General features: G+C 47.6%; 1 protein-coding gene across 3 annotated transcripts in view; it reads right to left on the bottom strand.

Annotated features, from left to right (window-relative positions):
- Window positions 1–21,036, bottom strand: part of LOC114861951 (EGF-like repeat and discoidin I-like domain-containing protein 3) — a 68,211-nt gene that overhangs the window by 38,294 nt on the left and 8,881 nt on the right. The window contains exons 2-3 of one of the 3 annotated variants that reach the window (XM_029161714.2): window positions 11,545–11,574; window positions 5,562–5,690 (exon numbers count right to left, since the gene is read on the bottom strand). In XM_029161714.2, the coding sequence (XP_029017547.1) occupies window positions 5,562–5,690; window positions 11,545–11,574 (159 nt within the window). The remainder of the gene's footprint in view (window positions 1–5,561; window positions 5,691–11,544; window positions 11,575–21,036) is intronic. The other 2 variants (XM_029161715.2, XM_055511716.1) reach the window with 2 other exon arrangements.

Below are 21,036 nucleotides of genomic sequence, written 5' to 3'. Positions count from 1 at the left end.
ATTTCTCCAGACATTGCCCAGAGGCACGGAATGTAAGAACGCAGAGTCAGAGCATGTGAGAGCGTCTTTAGCCGCTCCACTCCCACGCTTAAAGCCACAGCAGGCCGCTCTGTATCCGGCTGCATCCCACTCCACTCACGCTTCACCTGCTCACTCACAAAAACACGGGTAAAGTCCGCATCGACTTGGACGTGTATAAACGAGTGGAATGAGTGGTTCCAGAGAGAAGTGGGATCGGGACATATGGCGCCCCTTTCTACTGTATTGCCCCGCTCTGCTCGCGGGCCAAGTCTCCCACTCCCCGCTTCCTCGCGCCTCTCACCTCCTCTCGTGCTCCGGTCCAAGTCAGTTGGGCTGGACATTAAACGGGCAGCACGCTGCCAGCTCCCTGGTGCCGGGTCCAAGTAATGTCCATTTGAGTCCAGGTGCAAATTCAGCAGGTAATTGGCTGGAGAACTCACAGGGGGCGTTCCCCCTCGGTCGAGCCATGTTTCAAACTGGGGTCATGTCCACGAGGCAGTCTTTTCTAATCATGCGACTGGCGCCGCTGTGATTTGCTCTAAACAAAACGCTGTTATTTCCAGAGCCTGTCTTTTGGCGGCTGCTCAACAAAACTAACAACGTCGATGAGATTGTGATGGACACACGTGTGTGGACGTGGCTCTGCTGCAGCTTACAGTATATATGGCGGCTGCTTTAGACCGAAGCGAAGCCATGTGATCGCTAGTAACCAGAAAAAAAAACGATCCTAAAAGTTACTGTGCAAAGAAAAATAAAAGTGTGGTGCAGATTAGCATAATTTGAAGCAAACTTCCCAAGTCGTGTAACCCAGAGGCGTTAAAACGAGACCGACTCTACCTACAAGAACACACCTCAGGCGCTGTGACTAAAGCGATGCCTCCTGTTCACTTTAAAAATAGGTTAACTTCCTGTGACAAAGTATCCCTTCTCTACTATAGGCACAGGTTCCATTAAACTTCTCCACCAACTTCCAAATGCACCTAAGTCAGTCTTAATCCATTTAGCTAATCCTGCCCAAAAAAACTGATATTTTTATCACCCAAAGTAAAGGAATCCACCCTAAAACAAAATTCAACCACACACATGACATGGGCTCCAACAGCGATGGATCTTTCTCAGCGATCATCATCTCTCGCCTGCAGCTACAAACCAGCAGGCTCGTGTTGCGCTGCGTCACTAATTTCGTAGCCACAGTGGATATTTTCAAAATAGATTTGTTGGGAACACGGGTTGATTTTCTGATTCATGTCTGTTATTATGTTCTGAAACACCATTATCTGTGGACAAAAGAAGAGAGAAGACGCTCGTCTTTAGGGTTTCCTGTTTCGGCGTCAACACGCCTGCCTCAAGCTTTTCAAAATAAAATCACTGGAGTGAACCACAGAGCAACCTCGCAGCCAGGACGAGATAACAACTGCCTGAATCACGCTGGAAAAAGGCCACAAGCCCATGAAACGCTCTCTCCCACTCCCTGTCCTGTATTGTTGGCCCCAATGGGAGGAGTGGAAGACCGACCAGCTGAAGAGGGCTCTCTCTCTCTCTCTCTCTCTCTCTCTCTCTCTCTCTCCCCCTCCCCCTCTCCCTCCCTCCCGCCCCTACCTTATGATGGCATGCTGCTACAAAGTCACCTCCTGCGATGCAGCGGCGGGATTGAGAAGGGCAAGTCATTTTTCGCTTGAAGAGATGCAGGTAAGCACTCAGAGGAGAAACAGTGGAGTGAAGTGGAGGATGTTTACAGAAGCGAAGGGAGCACTGAGAGGAGCTGTCGGACCTCTGCCTCCGCCTTGTGCCTGACAAATTGTTTTTTTTTTCCCGTCTGGTGTTGTAGCCAAATAATCAGATGTTTAAAGGCTAACGCGTCCTTTAGGCCGCGCGTCATGCTGCCTCGGGCTGCGGAGCTGCCACCGCGCTGTTACGCAGGGCTGTAAATTCAGACTAACAACGAGAGGGGAGCAGGAAATGATCTAAGTCTGGCTTTGGCTTCTTTTGTTCACTCGCCACATAAATCCCCATGAACACAAACTGTCAGCAAGTTGTTAGAATGGGGGGGGGGGATATATATGAAACACAGCTCAGCAATGCAGTTGTATGCAGGTAAGAGGAACGTATGGCGTGTTTGTGCGGGGAAGGTGAACAGTAATGGCTCCTAGCTTTGCGTCGGCCCATAAACACCAGCTGATTACACAGTGGAAGGCTCCTGTGGAGGCAACAAGGCTAATACAGAATGATGGCATCTGTCGATACGGCACATGATCAAATACAGGGCCGCGCTCAAAAAACAAAAAAGCCTCTCACACATCCCACATTCCAGGCGGAATCAATCCCGCGCTCCTGATGTGTTTCAGAAAAAAGAAAGGCAAAGACGTATTGATCAAAGAGCAGGACGGAACCTGCTTAAAGGCCTTACGGAGCATGGGAGGATGGAAAGAGGCCAGGCTGGAAGGGGAAGCAGTCACCCATGAACAAACGTGGTCAAACTAGCACATTCTCTGTTGTTTTTTTCCTTTTTCCAAATCTGAAGAAGGAAAAAAAGACGGCTCTAATCGCGTCGTTAGCTTACTTTGAGATTTGCAGCCTCTCGCGCGCGATACGAGCGGGAATTCAAAGCTATCAAGCTGAATCAATACATCTCAACTACAGAGAGGAAAAAAACCTAACATCCCTTTATCTTCACCAACTTTCCAAACATTCGGTGCTACTGGCATCAAATAGGATTACGCTGTTTGTATCAAAATCCTACTTCTCACCAATACAAATCCTGACTGGAAATCATATTTCTCCTCGGAATATGGGCGCTAAATGTGGCCTGAAAGCTCCCGATGACGGAGCCAATCAGTCCCCGTCCTGACACTGTGACAGTTCATTACAGCGTTTGGCTGCCTGCCCAATAACGCGCCACTTGTTCTCCTGTCACCACGGGGACGTGACGCTGCGCTGTTCGAAAAGATGAATGACTTTGCGATAATAAGGGCCGCGATGGAGACGCTGAGCACTCCGAGCCCAGCGCAGCCTGGTTCTCTCTGGGGCGACGGGGCGCCACGTGTGCAACCGTGTCCAGCCGCACTCGGAGCTCAAACGAGCCCCGGCGTGGCGTAAAAGAGATACCGACTGAAGGACTCCTTCAGCTGCTGCGATCGCCCGACGTGCGCCCCAGGTGAGGGAATCCTTCCACCTCGTGCTGCCTCGCTGACAGCTGCGTTAAAGAGAAAGTCAACAACAAAAGCTACACGCAGTATCTGCCCATCACACGGGTCTGAAATAGCTCGCGCTCATCCTCGCCGTCCCCGCGCGACATCATCCCTGGCTGTGCTTCATAAAGCTGCTCTAACAAGCAGGGACATGTAGTGCATGTATTTAGGATAATGTTCAAAGGTGTGAAATTGGATTTGGCTCTGACGAAGCAAGGAGATAGGAGGAAGAGCGCCGGGAACGAGGCCGCCGCCGCCGCTCGCATGCGGCACTTTACGATACATCTGCGCCACGCAGGCCTCAACATCAGCCTGGGCCCGTTCCGATTTAAAACACCGAGCAAGGTTAAAGGTCGCACCCAATAAAACACCATCCTGGATGCGACGCACAAAATAAAACAGAAACAGTTGGGCTTGATGAACAGTAATTGCTCCCAGCAGCAGACGTCCACTCTGTCGCAACAGCTGCGAGCTTATTAGGACAAAAACTAATGAAGGTATTGATTAATTCACTATTGACAGATGCACTACTTAAAAGTTATGTACTAGTGTGAACCGCCATTAGCAGGGAAAAGAGGTACATCATTATCTGCCCATTAAATTGGGCGATATTCATTAACTCGGCGCGCGCACGCAAGACAGATTGTCATCGGGACCAAAGCGTCCTCCGCCGTGTGTTGCTTCCTGCCTCCTATGGAATTCCCGGCCAACGCGTCGCCTCTCTTTTGTGTCCTCCTCATTAAGCTCGTCATCCCAACACCAGGCTCACAAAGCCAGCCGCAAAGAGGGACAATTATTTATGTGCGTTTATCATTTAATTGAAGGGCTTATCCAGACGCTAGATTTGATTATTAATGTCTTCAGATACACCCCCCCCCCCCAGCCACCCTCCACCATTGTGTAATGACCATGTGGAAAATTGGCAAACGCTAATGTGCATTCAGCCCATATAAAATCAGTTTCTCACCAGCCCGAGGGCTTAATAGGAAACAATAACTGAATTATGACATGAATAGTGGCCAATTGCTCACAATTCTGGCTGGCGACAAACACGGCGGCTCGCTGTTGATTATGTGACTCGCCCCATTTCCCTTTATGCCTTTGTGTGTTTTATTACAAAAGAAAAACGAAAACACTGGCGCAGACGCACAAATGACGGCCGCTGATGACGGTCCAGAGTAAAAGCCCGTCTTTTCCTTTCACTTTAAACGACTATCTTTGACTCTAATGGAAGCGGCATATGCGCGGGGCGGCTACGTCTTGCTTAGCGCCTCTTTCTCTCCGTCTCCAGGGCGCTGCCACTTTATTTTCGCCAACTAATAGGAATTCATCTCGCCGAGGAGTTCTGCTCCGCGTGGCTTTACTTTGGCGGCAACGAAGAACAACTGTGCAGGGCGCGCGCTGGCGCTAATGCAATGCTCAGCCAAGCACGCACACGGGCGGGGCCCTTGCATGACTTGGCCTATATATCAAGCTGCAGGATAGAGTGAGATTTAGAGCTTAAAGACAAAGCCCCGTGCTGCTGCTGCACTGAGCGGGCGGGATGATGCTACGGCGCTAGCTCCGCCCACTGTATCCGCCATACGACGCGGTCAGACACATTAGCACGTTAACGAGGTCCTGCTCCTTAATCAATAAGCGCCGCTGCGAGTCTTGACACCGTGGACTGTTTGCTTTCCTTCACCGCTGCACGGAGCCCTGACTGCTCCTCGGGGCGCTTAAAAGTGAAGCTGACTGCTTTAGAAATTGAGCAACTTAACTTTCTGAAATGTCAGAATAACTCACTCCAGCTGCTCCTTGTTGCTGCCGTAAACAGCTATAAAAGCTGGCGGTTGTGGGATTTCACAAATGCAGGAGAAAGCTTTGCAGCATTAATCAATAGAAGCGTTGCTGCTTAAAAAATAACAAAAGGTTTCCTGCCATTTCTGTTGCTTTCTATGCAGTGTCTGGTTGGGCTCGAGTTTATTGTAAAATACCAGTTACTGTCATTGCGTCACGTTAGAATGCAAAACTTGCACTGATTGTTTTCCTGGTCTAAAGTGCAGAATTATTCTAGCAGCAAAAGCCTTTTGATACTAACCTTTACTAAGAGCGGGCTCGACAAAAGGCGGCGGGTTCAGCACTTCCCTCCTCCACCAAACCCACTATCGTTTCTGCTGAGCTCGTCCTTTTAACAATGATTTACTTTCTGTCAGCCGTTAAAAATTTATAACTTACTCAAGGTCGTTATTTGTGTTGGAAAATCTTTCTCAGACAGACAAATCTATTGTACTGTATAAAATCGAGAGCTGAGGTTTTCTGCAACCCTGAAACTCCCCCGATTTCATGCTCTAATTCTTTAAGTCGACTTACTGTGTTGGCAGTGAACGCCGCTGAAGCCGCTTGGACACTTGCAGATGTAACCGATGAAGGTGTCGCCCCTGTAGGTCTCGCTGACCTCACACGTCCCTCTGTTGTGGCAGGGGTTCGGATGACAAGGACCTGTGGGGGCGAAGGAGCAAAACAGCGTCAAGGACTCTGGTTGGTGCCACCATTAAAATGTAAGAGGACCATTGGCTCTGTCTTGTTTTCTGATTAACATGCCCAAAAGGAGAAAAGCCTTTCCCAGACACGACTTTCCAGAGACTGGACAGACCTGACGTCTGCGAGGTGGAGTGTTTGAACTGTACAAAAGTTTGAATGAATAAAATTACAGTTGGACCTTAGTGAGACGGTGTACGAGTAAAACAGTCTGACAGAACAGAAGACGAGCGGAGGGAGGCGGCTGGTCTCTGTGGTCTGAGGGCAGGGGCAGCCCAAGGCAACGTCTTAAATTGAATCCCCCTGACAAGCAAGTGCACACATCAAGCGTGGGAGAGCAGGGGGAACGTGGACGGCGGAATACTGAGGAGGAAATACACTGTAATGCTTTTAATGGTGCCAAACTACAGACAAATAAAGTATTTATGAAATATGAAAAAGGTTTGTAAAATAAATTAGAGTTGATTATGTCATTCATAAGGTTAGTTATTAAGTCACTTTCCTGAGTTTAGCTCTGGCGTCTCCTTCTCGACTGGATGTGAAGCACAGACACTGGATAATTAATAACTGACCTTCTCCTATTGATGCTGCTATTTACTCTTTAAATAACAGGAGGTGCTGTTTGCAGTAGCAGCCAGTGCTGCACCGCTCCCTGGACGTTACACTGCTCCATCACAGCTGCCTTTCATCACAGCCGCCAACTGGTCCAAACAAATCATATTTTAACATTTGATGCAGAAGAGTCAATATGAGCTTCTGTCAAAATGCCACCGTGTGTGCTGAATAAACACTGCGTGTTTCACTGCGTGTGATTGAATGTACGGTATAGCAAACACTAACGGGTCAGGGATCACAGTGCCGTGAATCAATCCTCTTTCTTGGAACAGCAGGTTATAAATTCATCTTGTATAAGCTGCCTCCATTGACTCTTGTTAATGTCCTTTAGAGCAGCGATTATCACAACTCTGTCCTCACGGCTGGTTTCATCCAGTGGCGTCTGCAGAGGTTCCTGGACGAACCGGCAGGAAGTGGTGGAATGTACTGTAATGAGAAGGACCTAAGGTTTCATAAGTCGATAGACTTCTCATCTTTTAAACGCTGAGTTGTTCAATCACACCGACAGGTTTGAAAGTTTAGAACTGGACGGAAGAACTTCAGAAGCCTCGCATTTGATATTAATTCATTCTTGGCCAAAGCTCAACACACGTCGAACTTCACAGAATGACTTCTGTTCATGCTGAAGCGTGTACGTAGCACTTGCAGAAGCGTTCTGTCTCCCCGCAATGTCTTGATGAATTTCCATTCTACTCCCTTCACAGCCATATTTTACTGTCGACATGTACACTGCACCTTGACAGGTCTCTTCTTTCATTCAAAGTGATAAGCAACGAGAAGTCTCAAGGTTGAGACTCGCGTGGCCTCTTAAATCAACCTGACAAATGAACAGCCACCGGCGCAAAACTTGACGACGCGAAGTAAACAGGTGCGGCCTTGAACGAGCACGTCACATCATCCGCTCGGCCACTTAAGACTCGGCCCCAACCCAGGAAATGCGTCGCCTCCAAACGAGCTGAGCAGACAGAATATATAAATGAACAGCACCGGGCGAGCTTATTATTGTTCTCTCGTTGGAATTAGCGGGCCTCTGGATATGAATTACAAACGAGGTAATCCTATCGAAGTCATGCCATTTCAAAGCCGGGACCTGTATCAGTAATAATGAGAGCGCTGGCTAATCAGTCGAACAGAGGAACGTATAATAGCTTTCGCAGAGGCCCCTGCTCTCCGAGGGAGAGGGGTGTGACAGGTTTCAGGGCTGTTTTGACGTGACGATCTATAGCCGCGCCGAGCCGCACTGACAGCCGCCCTAATGGGGAGCGTGGATCGGAGGGAGGGAGGCGGGGGAGCGAGGGAGCGAGGGAGGGGGAGGTGAAGAGATTGGGCGAGAGAGATAGCGAGCGAGTGTGACAAATAGCGTTCAATCAGAAATTTGTTATTTTCTTTTTTAGATAGAAAAGGCTTCAAAACATGACAAAGCAATATTTCAAAGAACCTGATTTACTGATGCTGGGATATGTGAATCAAGAATACTTCAAGGTGACTGGGAACTCTGCATGTTTGTACATCTGCCGCGTTGATATTGATACAAGGCGAGCGATGGACCTCAGCGATGCCGTCTGTCAGGATTAGACAGCACACACACACACACATACACACACACACATCAGACAAGCATCCAGCAGATTATATCAGCCTGATGCACAGAGACGATGCAGACGAGCCTCACTACTGTTAATATAGGCTGGCAATACAAAAGTATTTATTTTCAGGAAAAGCCTTAGCATTAATGTCTGTTTCCTTCTTTTCTTCTCCTGAAAATAGATTAGTTCTGCCATTTTCCCCCAGATTAACCCATGAAATGAGCATTTTCACAAGGGTTTGAATGCAACACGAGGCCTGATGGACACAGCAGGGAAGAGCACTTCTAAGAGAAAACAAACAACTTAAAAACATAAAATGAGGCCCACATTGTGTGTCGTGTGAGAGGATCTCGCCAGGCTGTCAGCGGATGCTCCCTTTGCTCCGAGGCGCCGGCAGCTTCCTCGTGTGAACGTCAGCTGCCGCTCCGCCGTGCGAGCCCAAGTCGGTGATTGATGCGAGCTCGCTCCGCGTCCGGCTCCAGCGCCCGCGATTCCATTTGTGGCTTCGAAAAGGAGGCCGATCAATCAGCCAAGGAGACCTGACCGATGGCTAAACGCGGGACGGCGTCCGTCGTTCGCCTCGCGGATCCGTCGCTGGGGCGCAGCGTTTGCAGGGTCGGGGTCCACGTGGGACACGGCACCGTGCACGTGGCCCCCGCAAGAGTTAAAAATGCACAACGCTGGGAAATAGTAATCTGCTTAAGTAAGAAACAGCTTCTTGTAAATGATACAGTGCACCGATCAGGGGAAGTACAGTATATTACTGCTACTCCACTGAATTAAATGCAAGGAATAGAAAGGCTTCTTGCTGGTTGCCAGGTTTGACTTCATCTTGTTAGTTTCCAGACTGTGGGGTCATGACGAGGTGGGACAGAACCACTACTGACCTCCAAGGGTGGTGCTGATCTCGGATTTGTTCAGGCAGTGTGTTCGGTTGATGCAGGGCGGCAGTGGGGGAGTCTTGATCCTCTCGTGACAGCCGCGCTGAGCAACACTACGCCGAGTTACACCCACCACCTTTGCAGGGAAAGGGTGCTCTAAAGCTCGCGTCACTGTCAGTGAAAAACGCCCCCCCCCCCCCCCCCCCCCCCCCCCCCCCCCCCCCCCGGAGAAGCTCTAATTTCTCCGTTTTACTCAAAAAACAGATTTCAACCTGTTTCAGGAGTGGGAAATTTACCTCGAGACCGTCCGAGCTCTGCGAGTGCATCTAGCAGCATCCCACGCAAGTCGAACGTGGCCTAATTGTGTCAAATGTGTTTTAACCCCCGACGGCTTCCCTTCTGTAGCTCCCAGCCTCATGGTCACTGCACCCATCCCTCCATCCTGATGGAAGCTGGCACCGTACCACCAATATTACATCCCGGCTCTCAGCGCGAGCCTCCACACACTCATGCTTTTAGTCAGACCTTGGCCTATTCTCCTGTGCCCTTGCCACTCCGCCGTTCCCGCCCATCAGCATTTGACAATGTCAGATAAATGCACTTAAGGAGTTTCAAGTGGAAGAATCCTGCAGGAACAGTGGTTTGAATATGTGGCAGGAAGGGGGTGGCGCTGACGATCAGCGTCGTTCCAGGACAATCCGGGGGAAGGTGGAAGCCGAGGTCGTCTCGTCAGAGAGTAAATGTCAAGGAAATGTCAAAGCCGAGTTGCTGCCTCGCAAAGGTCTCCTCCAGAAAAAAGATTCCAGTGATTGTGAGCGTTGTGAAATTGTTTACGGCGCAAAATAAATTGGCCGCAACTTGATAAACCGGACAGAAGCCGACTTCAGCCTGTTCAGTGTAGCCTGTAGCGCTGCTGTGTTTGGAGACCACTACTGTACTTATCCACTTAACCTCGCGGTCTAAGTGGCAGCCACAGTAAACACACTGTGATTACGGGGGAAGTTCAGAGAGTTTGTCTCACACCTGTGATCTTTGCTAATGAAACAGCACGGACGGTACAGTTCATGCACGAAGCTACTATTTCACAGATTAGAGCTGGAAGCTGAAGCTTAGTGTTAGTAGAGACTCCTAAAACATGATACCTTTTACATGCAATTGGAATTTAAACTGAATATTATTAATCTTAATCAGAGTAGAAACAACATTAAGCGTTCACATGTACTAAAACTACAGTAGGTCCTGTCTCAGTCCCAAAGTTTCGCGTGCCTTGCAGATTGTTTGGCCAACGTTCACACGTTATGATTCAGTCCAATCACGATGCACGGCCGTCCCCAGACAAAGGCCGTGAATATGCAGATTAAAGATCTATAGACTGTGAAACAGCAGCTGATGTGCTAAATTCTTTAAAGCTGTCATGAGTCATTTGGGTTCCCACATCACACTGTCCTATTTTCTGTCCAGTTCTGGGTCAGTGGTCAGGATTACACCTCATTTTGATCTGATTAGTATTTCTTATCCACATACTGTACGTGCAATATATTCATTATAGTTATTTTCACAAGGATGAATATACTTGTGTCAAATAATAGTTTGAGATCAAGGTATTGAACATTACATGCATGTTCACCGAGAGACTTCAGTTTAAATACACACAGATACTGAGTATGATGCTGCCTGTGAATATCTGATTAGACACTTCATACGCATGCTTCACCTTGACACACGCCGCGCTCTGTCTAATGTGACATTTATTGCACCGACGACACAAAGATGTGCCTTAAAGACAATGAATGCGGAGTGAACGTCAGATTAAACCAAGCTTAGCTCGGCACTGATTACCGCAGCGCCGCGTCTCACCTAAACAAACAATTGTTTCTTTAACCTATTTGATCTGCGACGGGCAGATTATTATTAATGATACAAGCGCAGACAATTAGACGCAGGAAGCATTTAGAAGCAGGAAGTTTGTGTGCGGTTGTGGCACTTCCTCCGAATGCAAAGTGACATTTTAATTACATCAGTGATGAAGATAAATCAGGTCCGTGTTTACTGTTGTCCTCCGTGGTCTGGCTTTTGTATTAAAACTCTCGTTACATTAGATCTTTCAATGATGAGAAACGGTCCTCGTGAATACAGAATGTGGTCTCTGAGGAGGGCGTTTTTTAGAAGCGAAGTTCCTCGGCGATGACGCACAGACCCGCGCCGTGCTGCCACATGCACGCCGACACTTAGAGCAGCGAGGGCCCACTCCGTGCGCTCCCCGGGGACCGTGCATTAACATTAATGCTAATGGACTACATTTAGGCATGCAATGCAGTACATTCCGCTCAAAAGGGACGTGGAGATATAGAAACCGCTGTAGATTAATGCTACTTTTATGTTAATGGATTATTAAAAACACATTATTCGAAGCGGCATGAAAAATGACTTCACTCGATAAAACGCAAATGAAACAAAAGCAAATCTTTGAAACAGACAAAGATGAGATATTTCTCCTGAGTCAGACTATTGGAGGAGGCTTCGGTCGGGGCTGCCTCATGAATGGAACTAACCAATGATATAATGATAAGTGCTGCTGACCAGGCACGATCAGTGAGTCGATGCAGAAATTAGAGCGAGGAGGAATGAGGGAGGCAGGGAGTTTGAAAAGTGGAGGAGCTCTCCGCCCCCCCGCACACACACACAAGTACAAAAACGAAGGAAATTGTGTTACCAAGCATAAAAATTTCCCACCTGCTGAAGTTGGTTCCTCACCATCTGCTGCTGTTGAGACACAGAGAAGAAGAAAAAAGAGGGAGGAGAGGAAGAGATATATTAGCTTCATCACATCTATGTCACAGTGTCCGGCGCCGCTGCAGCTGCATTCGACGCCGCTGATTCCACTGTATCGTTAAGCCGTCGCGTGCGCCACCATATGCGGCAGCGGACGTGCAGTTCAGGGGAGCAGCCAGACACACCTGCCGTCTGTGGTGCGACTGCAACAACCCCCCCCCCCCAGGCCCCGTTTATGCAGCACGTCCTGGTCGGTGGCCTTTGACTAATGTGCGTTCATCATTCTGGACCAGTGTACGACTAACCCCTGTGGCACACATAACTCACGTGCCGCATCCCCGGCTCCGGTCCAGCTCCGTGGCTGAGATCCGCGCTGTCTACAACCATTACCAGGAGCCTCCATCTCCATCATCGCCCATAAAATTGCCTCGAGAAACATGCCAGAAAACCTGGACAATGTCACAGAGGCGCAGACTAGCAAAGGCGCCCGGATGCACGGGGTGCGTCGGACCGGTACTGGCAAAGAATACGATTACGATACTGGAAAGAAGCTGGCGCGCGAGCCGCCTCCCATTGATCAGGTCATTAGGCGGACTGATGGAGGGACAGGGAGGACGGATGCATCCAGGGTTTGCACATTAAACATGCATGCGTGTTATTTCTCAATAGCTAATTACGCTGCCTTCCAATAAGCATTTGCGCATAATTAAAGTATGACTCAATGTCATGAGCATGTTTTGGTCCACGGCGTTGAATACTAATCAGGTGTTAAGATGGATAAAGAGGGTTTAGGTTGCATATATCATACAGTTATGCATGCTGATGGTTTCCATATACTGTATATACACACATATCTGCAGGCGCTTCCAAATTCATATTCATCCAGTAATAAGCTGGCCTATCTGATCGCACCATCGGAAAACATAAAGAGAGAAGCAGATTTTTCTTTTCTTCACAAAGCAAACATTAGTATTCAGTCGGCCTGTGTCCCCTGTGGTGCTTTTGGATGTCAAAATAAAATCTCCTCACAGAGCACTCACACAGGGTTTTAAAAACTTTCATATTGCCAATCTAATTTGACGTGGAGTCGTTTCTAGGGTCCATGTTCAGCCATTCTACCACGTGCCCACACAAGACAGGCCGTGCAAACTTGGGACACCCCTAGAACCCAAGATCTCTCCCATACTGTCAGACAGACAGACAGACAGACAGGCAGACAGGCAGACAGGCAGACAGAGGGGCAGGCAGGCAGACAGGCAGACAGGCAGACAGGCAGACAGACAGACAGACAGACAGACAGACAGACAGACAGACAGACAGACAGGCAGACAGGCAGACAGGCAGACAGACAGACAGACAGACAGACAGACAGACAGACAGACAACCAAAACTCACAACTGGTTTAACTGTGAGACAATGCACAATACGCCACGAGAAGTGAATCTTCTCATGTGTCTGGCAGCAGAACCTCCCTCCTCTGCGTCAGATTCCCAAAACACATTCCACAGTTCACTTAGTGCGGTTTTTCTCCCTGTGCTGGTTCACGCTAGGGGTCAAGACAAACACACGCAAGCCCGCAGACACAGACTGTAAAAGAGCCGACACACACAATTACACACTCACAACGGAGAAAACAACATATGCCTTCGAGTGGAGACGACTATTCACACCCACACGTAAACACACTCGCTGCGAAGACAGAAATACATGAAAGGGTTTTGTTTTTGCGGTGAATCATATAAAACTGTGTGGTGAGTGTGGAACAATACGCCGGTTGGATAAATGTGCGTCTTCAATTGCTGATGTTCCCTAAATGAGTCAAAGCAGCCCATGCCAGTTACATCCGGCCGTCTGCATTCACTGTTCAATGAATAGATCAGGAGCAGCACATTTGGCTCCACTGAACCTGTAGAAGTCATCAGCACTGAATAAATGCCTTAGGTGGCTGCAAAAGACAAATGCTTAATCTCACATATATCACACAGATATCAACTCATAAACGTGTCTCCTTTAGGCATTAAACCAGTTCTGAGCTGATGTTAGAGGATTGACAACGAGGTTAACGAGCTGTGGGACACGTCTGAGTACACTTTTAGGCCCTTAGAGTTTAACAACAACATGCAAAGACAAACTATTCGACAACATCAAATGTCCACATCAGCTTCACCTTATCACATCACGCTGGGCCTCATACACATGTTAACCATAACGCGGGATTGTGATGTAGCGTTTGGAGGTTGATTTGTAAGTGACTGTGTGTATTAAAGAGAAGACGATCAATGACTGACTTCAAAATAAAAGCCACAACCACAAATACATTTGATATTCTGTTACAAAGCCACAAAGAAGGAACATAGGATCACGGTGCAGTGGTAAACGGGCAAAAACACGCTAATTATTTTAGCTTCCTGTCAAAGACTATAAATATTTGTGTTTGTTTTGTCGAGGTTTTACAGCTCTGTTTCTCACACACATGAATATCTTCACACTGAATATTGCAACACTCACTGCCAAAGTCTGCCTCACTGAAAGTGGTGAAATTCAAACCAAACGCATCTGCAAGCGGAGCTAGTCTCCGTTATAAACAAGAAGCTGCTGACATGTGGCTGCATCTGGTGACGGCCAAAATAAACTTGTAAAACATTTGAAGGATGGCTCCTCTTCTCTCCCAAGAGAAAGTCCTCTCTGCCGCATGATAAGCCCCCGTCCGGGGATATATTGGTTTTATCTGACTGACAGCCAGGAGGCAGTAATAACCATTCATATAATCTAAATGGGAAGCAGGCGGCCTGTCCAGGCCAGAATGATATGACCCCAAGGTGTTCAGACGAGATTGAGAGGTTGGTACACAGGACAAGAATAAACCCATACAAAACACGGCCGGAACACACACACACACACACACACACACACACACACACACACACACACACACACACACACACACACACACACACACACACACACACAGATGAGAGTGAAAACACAATAAGTCTTCAAGTCAGACAGAAGAGACAGAAGTCATATATGCTAAGCTGAGAGAATCCATATCATGTATGGAATTTAACATCAGTAGCCTTTGAGTAAATTGAGAAAATAAGGATATGGTAAAATAAAAACCTAACTCTGGGTTAACATAGTGTTTCAAGAGCTGAAGAGTGGCAATGGGAAGATTTCATCACATCACTCCGGATTTGGAGATTTACAGAGTAGATGTAGGTTTGATACATGCGAACGAGGTACCAAGAGGGAAGAGATCCGCTTGAAGTGAGCGGGAGTGTGAAATGCATTTGGATTGCCCCCGATAAACCATGCGATCACGTTTTCACGAGCTGACAGACGCCTAGAAATGGAATCGGGGGAGGTGAGTGAGACGGAGGGGAAGGGTGAGGAGGCGCACGCGAGACCCGCGGATCAACTTGGCAAAACAGATCTTAATTAGAACAAAGAGAAATGACGTTGGGAAATAAGTGACAGCATTTATTCCTCTGTGAGATAAGGTCCGCGTGCCCGTTGCCTGCCTGACGAACAACACGACTGCTGCTGATATAAGTAGTGTACACAATGAGATAAACAAGTGCATTTGAAAGTTGAGCTGCGCTAAATAATAGACATTCATCACCGCGAGCGTTTCGAGGCTGCTCAAACCGCGCCTCTCGCTCGCTCCGCGCCGCCATTAACCTTCCACCTCGCGGGGCTCCCGCAATAAAGACGCCGGCCGTTGTTTTGATGCGTCGACATTTGTCTGGGCGACGGGTCAACGCGGCGTTTGTTAGAACTGGGATAATGAAAGCGGCCCATTAACGCGTCGGCGGGCGCCGGCGTCGGATGCGGCCCGCTCTCGGGTCCGTCTGATGTCACGGTGCGTTCGAGGACCGACGCCGGCTGCTCCACCCATCCTGTCGTTGAAACGCTCAGACTTTGCATGAAGCTGACCACTGTGTACTGTAATTAAGATCACGCACAGAGTACTGTATGAAATCCAATGCGTCTGCCATGATCACTCCCACCTTCACGGCCGGTCGGCCCATGACAAAGTCAAAACAATCCGGGTAATGGATTGTGTTCCCACTTAGCAGCGTAGCATCAAGAGTGACAGTGGGCTGTCACTGCTAATGCGGGCGGCCCAGACAGCGCTCACCGGGGCTGACAAATCCTGTTTGTGTCCGTCAAGTGTCTCACGTTATTTATCTCAGCCAGTGAAACTTTTGTTGGGGGGGGCGTTCGGAGATATGCGCCGTTTTAATCAGGACGCCGCAGTTCGAAGGAGACAGCGCCTAGAAATTTATCACGCAAACCTTTAATTTGCCACAAGACTGCATTTAATCAGGGCACGAGTCGAGCGGATGCAGTTCAACATGTTCCATGTGTTTTCAGCCATAAACACTTTTTATTGCTCACAACATACATTAATGGTTCCATACTAGTTGTAGGATTTGGAAAAGGCAAAGCGGAGTCCAGGAACGGTGCGAACAGATTATTTAATTAATCGTCTCATTTATCTGACAAAAAAAAAAACAAAAGTGTGGCCAAATAGGACGTAGCTTGGGCTGCAGCAGTGTTGTGTTACAGGACATATGGCTGCGTGTGCCCCCCCCCCACGCTTGCCCTCCATCCCCCAGCATGTGCTCCTCGCCCACATGCCAACACCCTTAAGAGCGTTGGTTCCGTCACAGCAGTGTTCATCAGCATTGCAGCGTTTAGCTATAGAGTGGGTGGCTAACAGTGGAATTATTCACACAACACAATACGACCAACAATTAGCGAGGCGCCGTTGATCTTCCCTCCGCTAATAACAAGCAAGTGGCGTAGCTTTTGTTGCATGAAGGTGGTGGTGGGAGGAGTGTGTGCATCTGGATTTAAGGAAATAAGGCGTCCATCTTGTTTCACAGTTTTGTCAGCATCGACACACTTTTTTTTTACTGGTAAGACTTGGCTTCCAGGAATATTTGCCAATTCAACCATGACGTAGAGTGAGTATGAGTATTTGAATGAATGAGTATTTCCTAGTGCAGTGATGTAAGCAGTGCCAAAGCTGTTATTTTTAATTTGTCTGCAGAAGGGTCAAACTTAAGCTTGTTTTAAAGCCACATTATAACAGACTATATACTGTCCTGTGTGTGACCGCTTGAGAATGGACGTTTAGTCACATAGAGGATCATGAATCTATTCCAGCAGAAGAAGAAAAACGCACACACTGGCTCAGACTGTCTGCAGGGAAGCGCTGTCGTCATGTGGTCAATACCGAGTGCGGACGTATCCAAGGCCTGACTCACAGTGCGTTTTCGACACACAATCAATATGTTTTTTTTTTCCAGGTCTTCTCTCCAGTGTCAATCTGCAAAAGTGTCAGAAAATAATATTTATATAATCATGTGTTCCTAGTAGCACTGTGGCCAGTATTGATTGACCACGGCCTGCAGGAGGTTATCGCAAAACACAAAGGCACAGAATCTTGATATTTGTTAAGTTACAGTAAGGACTAAATGCTCTCCCTGCTGCTGTTAACTAAGGTCCTGTGCAGATTCAAAGTTGTTGGATAGAGACACACAAATTCACCAGGCAAACAGAAAAGCAGAAATCTAATCCAATAACATGACTAAGCAACTGACAGCTTGACCAAACCAGATGCCTTGAAGAGCTGAGACTTTGGCAGCGCACGTGCACGTGTTCCTTTAGAGTTCTGTTTAGTCTTGTTTAGTGACATGTAACTGCAAGTAACTTAAAAACATAAGAAATGAACCTGTCCAGGCTCCAGCATCACTCGCCACCCCAAGAGAATAAGCATGGGTAAAAAAAGGATGGATGGATGGATGGATGGATGGATGGATGGATGGATGGATGGATGGATGGATGGATGGATGGATGGATGGATGGATGGATGGATGGATGGATGGATGGATGGATGGAAATGAACATGAGGTCAAATAAAAATGCGGCGTCTCTGGTGCAGCGTTTTATGTAAATAGCAAACAGACGAACTGCATGCAGTTAAGCATATATATTTATTTAATCTGTGCATTCACATGAATAATGCAAGTATGGATTATAATTGCAACAGTGCCAAGAAAATGACAAATGGGGAAAGATGGCGGAGAGAAAAGCGATTGGGGAAGACTACGGGGGACGAGGAGGAAGAGCGTCCGGAGAGACGGCGCCGCCGGCGCTGCACCAACATCAAACGCTCCATTTGCCCTCGCGCGCAAACCAAATTCTGCCAAAAGTGCGCGCGTGTCGCCAGTAAACAGAGGCAAATACACTCCCCGAGTGGCGGAGCACACTGACCCCATTATGCATCACAAGCTGTTTCCAGAAATGTTATGGTAATTTTCAACCCCTTTCAGATTACAAACCACAGTTTACTTTAATTATGTGTGAGGAAACTCTAAAGGTTAGAGCTGTGTACGCGTCGGACTGGAGTCGTGGGGGTTTTTGTCCTCGTTGCTGATTCGGATGTAAAACAGCAACATTTAATCACCTGCAAAGAAGCGTTTCACGTGAGCCACGCACGCCTGGAACCCGATGCCGCGAGCCCTGGACGCTGGCGCTGCAGTGTTTCAGTCAGACTGCCTGACTTTTAGCCCTGTGTTATGCTGCACCGCTGTCAATGGGGCTCATTGATTGTGCTCAGCAGGTGTTTGGCTCTCCTGCGTTTTGAAAGGGTCCAGAGCGTAAAACACTGTTATGAGCACAAGTGTAGGAAAACAGAGCTAAAAACACACTTTGGGTCACATTTTGTGCTCGTACAGAAGGCAGAATGCAGATGTCCACAGCTGCATTCTTTCAGATTTGGAGGAGATGCACTAATACGACCACGTTCTAGGCGGTGAACTTACAGTGCAACACGATTCATTTGCACCACAGTCAACATAAAAACGAGAATCAATTCAAAGTGTTTTCTCGTCTCTTTTGCTCACCAAATGACTACGAGCGCAAACTTAAAAGACTTAACTGCATCTTTGTTTCTTTACCAAGTGTGTGTCTGAAGTGTAATTTGTTCACATCAAAGAAAGCGAAGAGAAAACCCTGACCCATTCCACTAAATTCCACGTTGTTAGTGCAGAAATAGAGGAGTGGGTGGGGGGGACTCTCCCTCCTCCTAATTGGATGTAATAGCTGGAGGGAATAAGCTCGCCCTGGCCCTGGGGACGGGAAAGCCAAACGACACGGGAGATGTTTAGCGAGGGCTGGAAATGCAAAATGTCTGTGAAATGGCCCTAGTAAGCCAAACAAATATACATTCAACTGTTTAAAAACAGCTCTGTAAAGAGCCTGCACAAAGGGAGCGGGGGGAAGAAAAGCCCACGGGGATGTGGAGTGGAATTAAAAGGTGCCAGAGAAGAGAGAGACATGAGAGCCAGAATTTGAAAAGCAGCACATCAAACAGATGAAATGGGAGCACACTGGCCTCGAAGACTGCCAAAGCTTTGGGGAGGACCCGGTCCAGAGAGGAGAGTCCACAGTGCGTCTTTGTTGCAGGGACATTTGAGGATGAGAGAAACCTTAGGTGCTCTTATGAAGTCAGTCAATTGCTGTGGGCGCTCCTTTAAACTTCCCCCTTGTTGAGTTAAACAGATTTCAACAGCTAGAAGAACTGAGGCCAATTGGGACATATATCGGCCTTTGAAGAGCGTGCATTGATTTCCTCATTTCAGAACAGATCAAAATCTGAGGGATCAGTCGGACCAGAATTTATAACAGGGACTCCTCACGCGGCTCTGTTTGTCGTTTCAATTCTGGTCAACTCTGGCTTCTGAGTCCGACTGATGAGTGACCGCAGGCCCCAAAATGAAATCAAGTGATGATCCAGAAAGCGTTGCTGAGTACAGAGTGTCCGGCCTTATAACACTGTGGGGAGGCAGCTCCACACACCAAGACATCTGACAGTTTACAGACAGTTCTCTAAGCTCCAGACGACTCCTATAAACTTGTGTTTCTTATTCCCTTGTCTTTTTTTCCAGGCACCACTGTCCAGTATGACATAAGCCCAGATTCAGCATCCATGGTGGTTGGACGTGTCAACCGCACACACACACACACTCACACACACACACACACACACACACACACACACACACACACACACACACACACACACACACACGCACGCACACACACGCACACACACACACACACACACACACATACACACACACACACACCTCTCTTTGGAGTCCTGGACATATAAACAACTTCTTTTGCCACAAAATCCTTCAACCACAGCAGTCAAAGGAGCGAGGATCTCTCTTCCCAGCCAGAGGTATCCTACCCTCTTAGGTCAGGATAAGCTCAAACGACTTCCTCTGAGGAATACATTTAATCGTTTGAGCCTCCGCTGCTCCTCTGACTTCATTATTGGGACAAAACTAAATTCACTTTTCAGGCGGTCTGTGCTGAGGGTCTTAAATTCTAGATAAGAACAGGGAGGTTACAGGTGTGGCTAAGACCTGTACTGAGCTCAGAGTGAACACAGCAGCTTGAAGGGAGATGGTGGGAGGTTGGAATAAAATATATATATATATATATATATATATATATATATATATATATATATATATATATATATATATATATATATATATATATATATATGGCCAACTAGTTTCTTCCTTTCTCTCAGCGCTAAGCTCTCGATCCTTGTTAGGAATAATAATCAGGTTACCCATTCTGCTGCCTACTGCTCGTATTGAGGAGCATCCTGCCTCGGCGGCCTGCAGAGGGGCTCAGAAGGCTGAGGATTAGATCGATACCGCTCCTCATCATGGGCCGGGGGCGGCGGTAATGCACCCATGGGTCTGGAGGGTTCACGCGTCTTTTTTTTTCTCCTTTTTCCAAGGACTTTAGCTTATTTAAGGTGAAAAGATTACCCATATACACCGAGAACTATGAAGCCTCTATGGAATAAGCACGTGCTCAGTCTCGGAGCTAAGCTGACATTTTAGATGCAGCTGTGAATTTTAAAATGTGTCCTATATATACACATGCGGTGATAAGCCACGGTTCTACTAGGAATTGTAGTGTATCTCCTAATTTACTGTGAAGGTTACACTCATTATTCACGGGCGATTGTCTAATTCATCCGCTGGTAAAACCGTAAATAACAACCTTCAGCACCGAACCGGCACAAGGCCAGAGGCGTTGAGCAGAATGCGCTGTAAATAAAGTCCCATCAAGCTGAGTCATAAGTAACCTACTGTAGCCTTTGATCATCCTTAGTAAAGCTATTTATTTAATGCGGCGGACTTGGCAGATAACTGATAAACGCTGTTCAGGGGCTTCTTTAGGTTTACTGTGCCTGCAGGCGCACAGAAATATAGAGCAATTAAAAATGATTAGGCCACAGCCAAAATGTGATGAGAGCGCATGGTGAGGGAGTGGAAAGCTTGTCTGAAGTCTGGTCACACGATAGAACTACCACTAGTAAATAATAATAATAATAATAATAATAATAAT

Source organism: Betta splendens, chromosome 9, assembly GCF_900634795.4.
Source record: "Betta splendens chromosome 9, fBetSpl5.4, whole genome shotgun sequence".
Lineage (NCBI taxonomy): Eukaryota > Metazoa > Chordata > Actinopteri > Anabantiformes > Osphronemidae > Betta > Betta splendens.
Note: the sequence above shows the minus strand (reverse complement) of the source record. Positions and strands in the feature narration are given on the sequence as shown.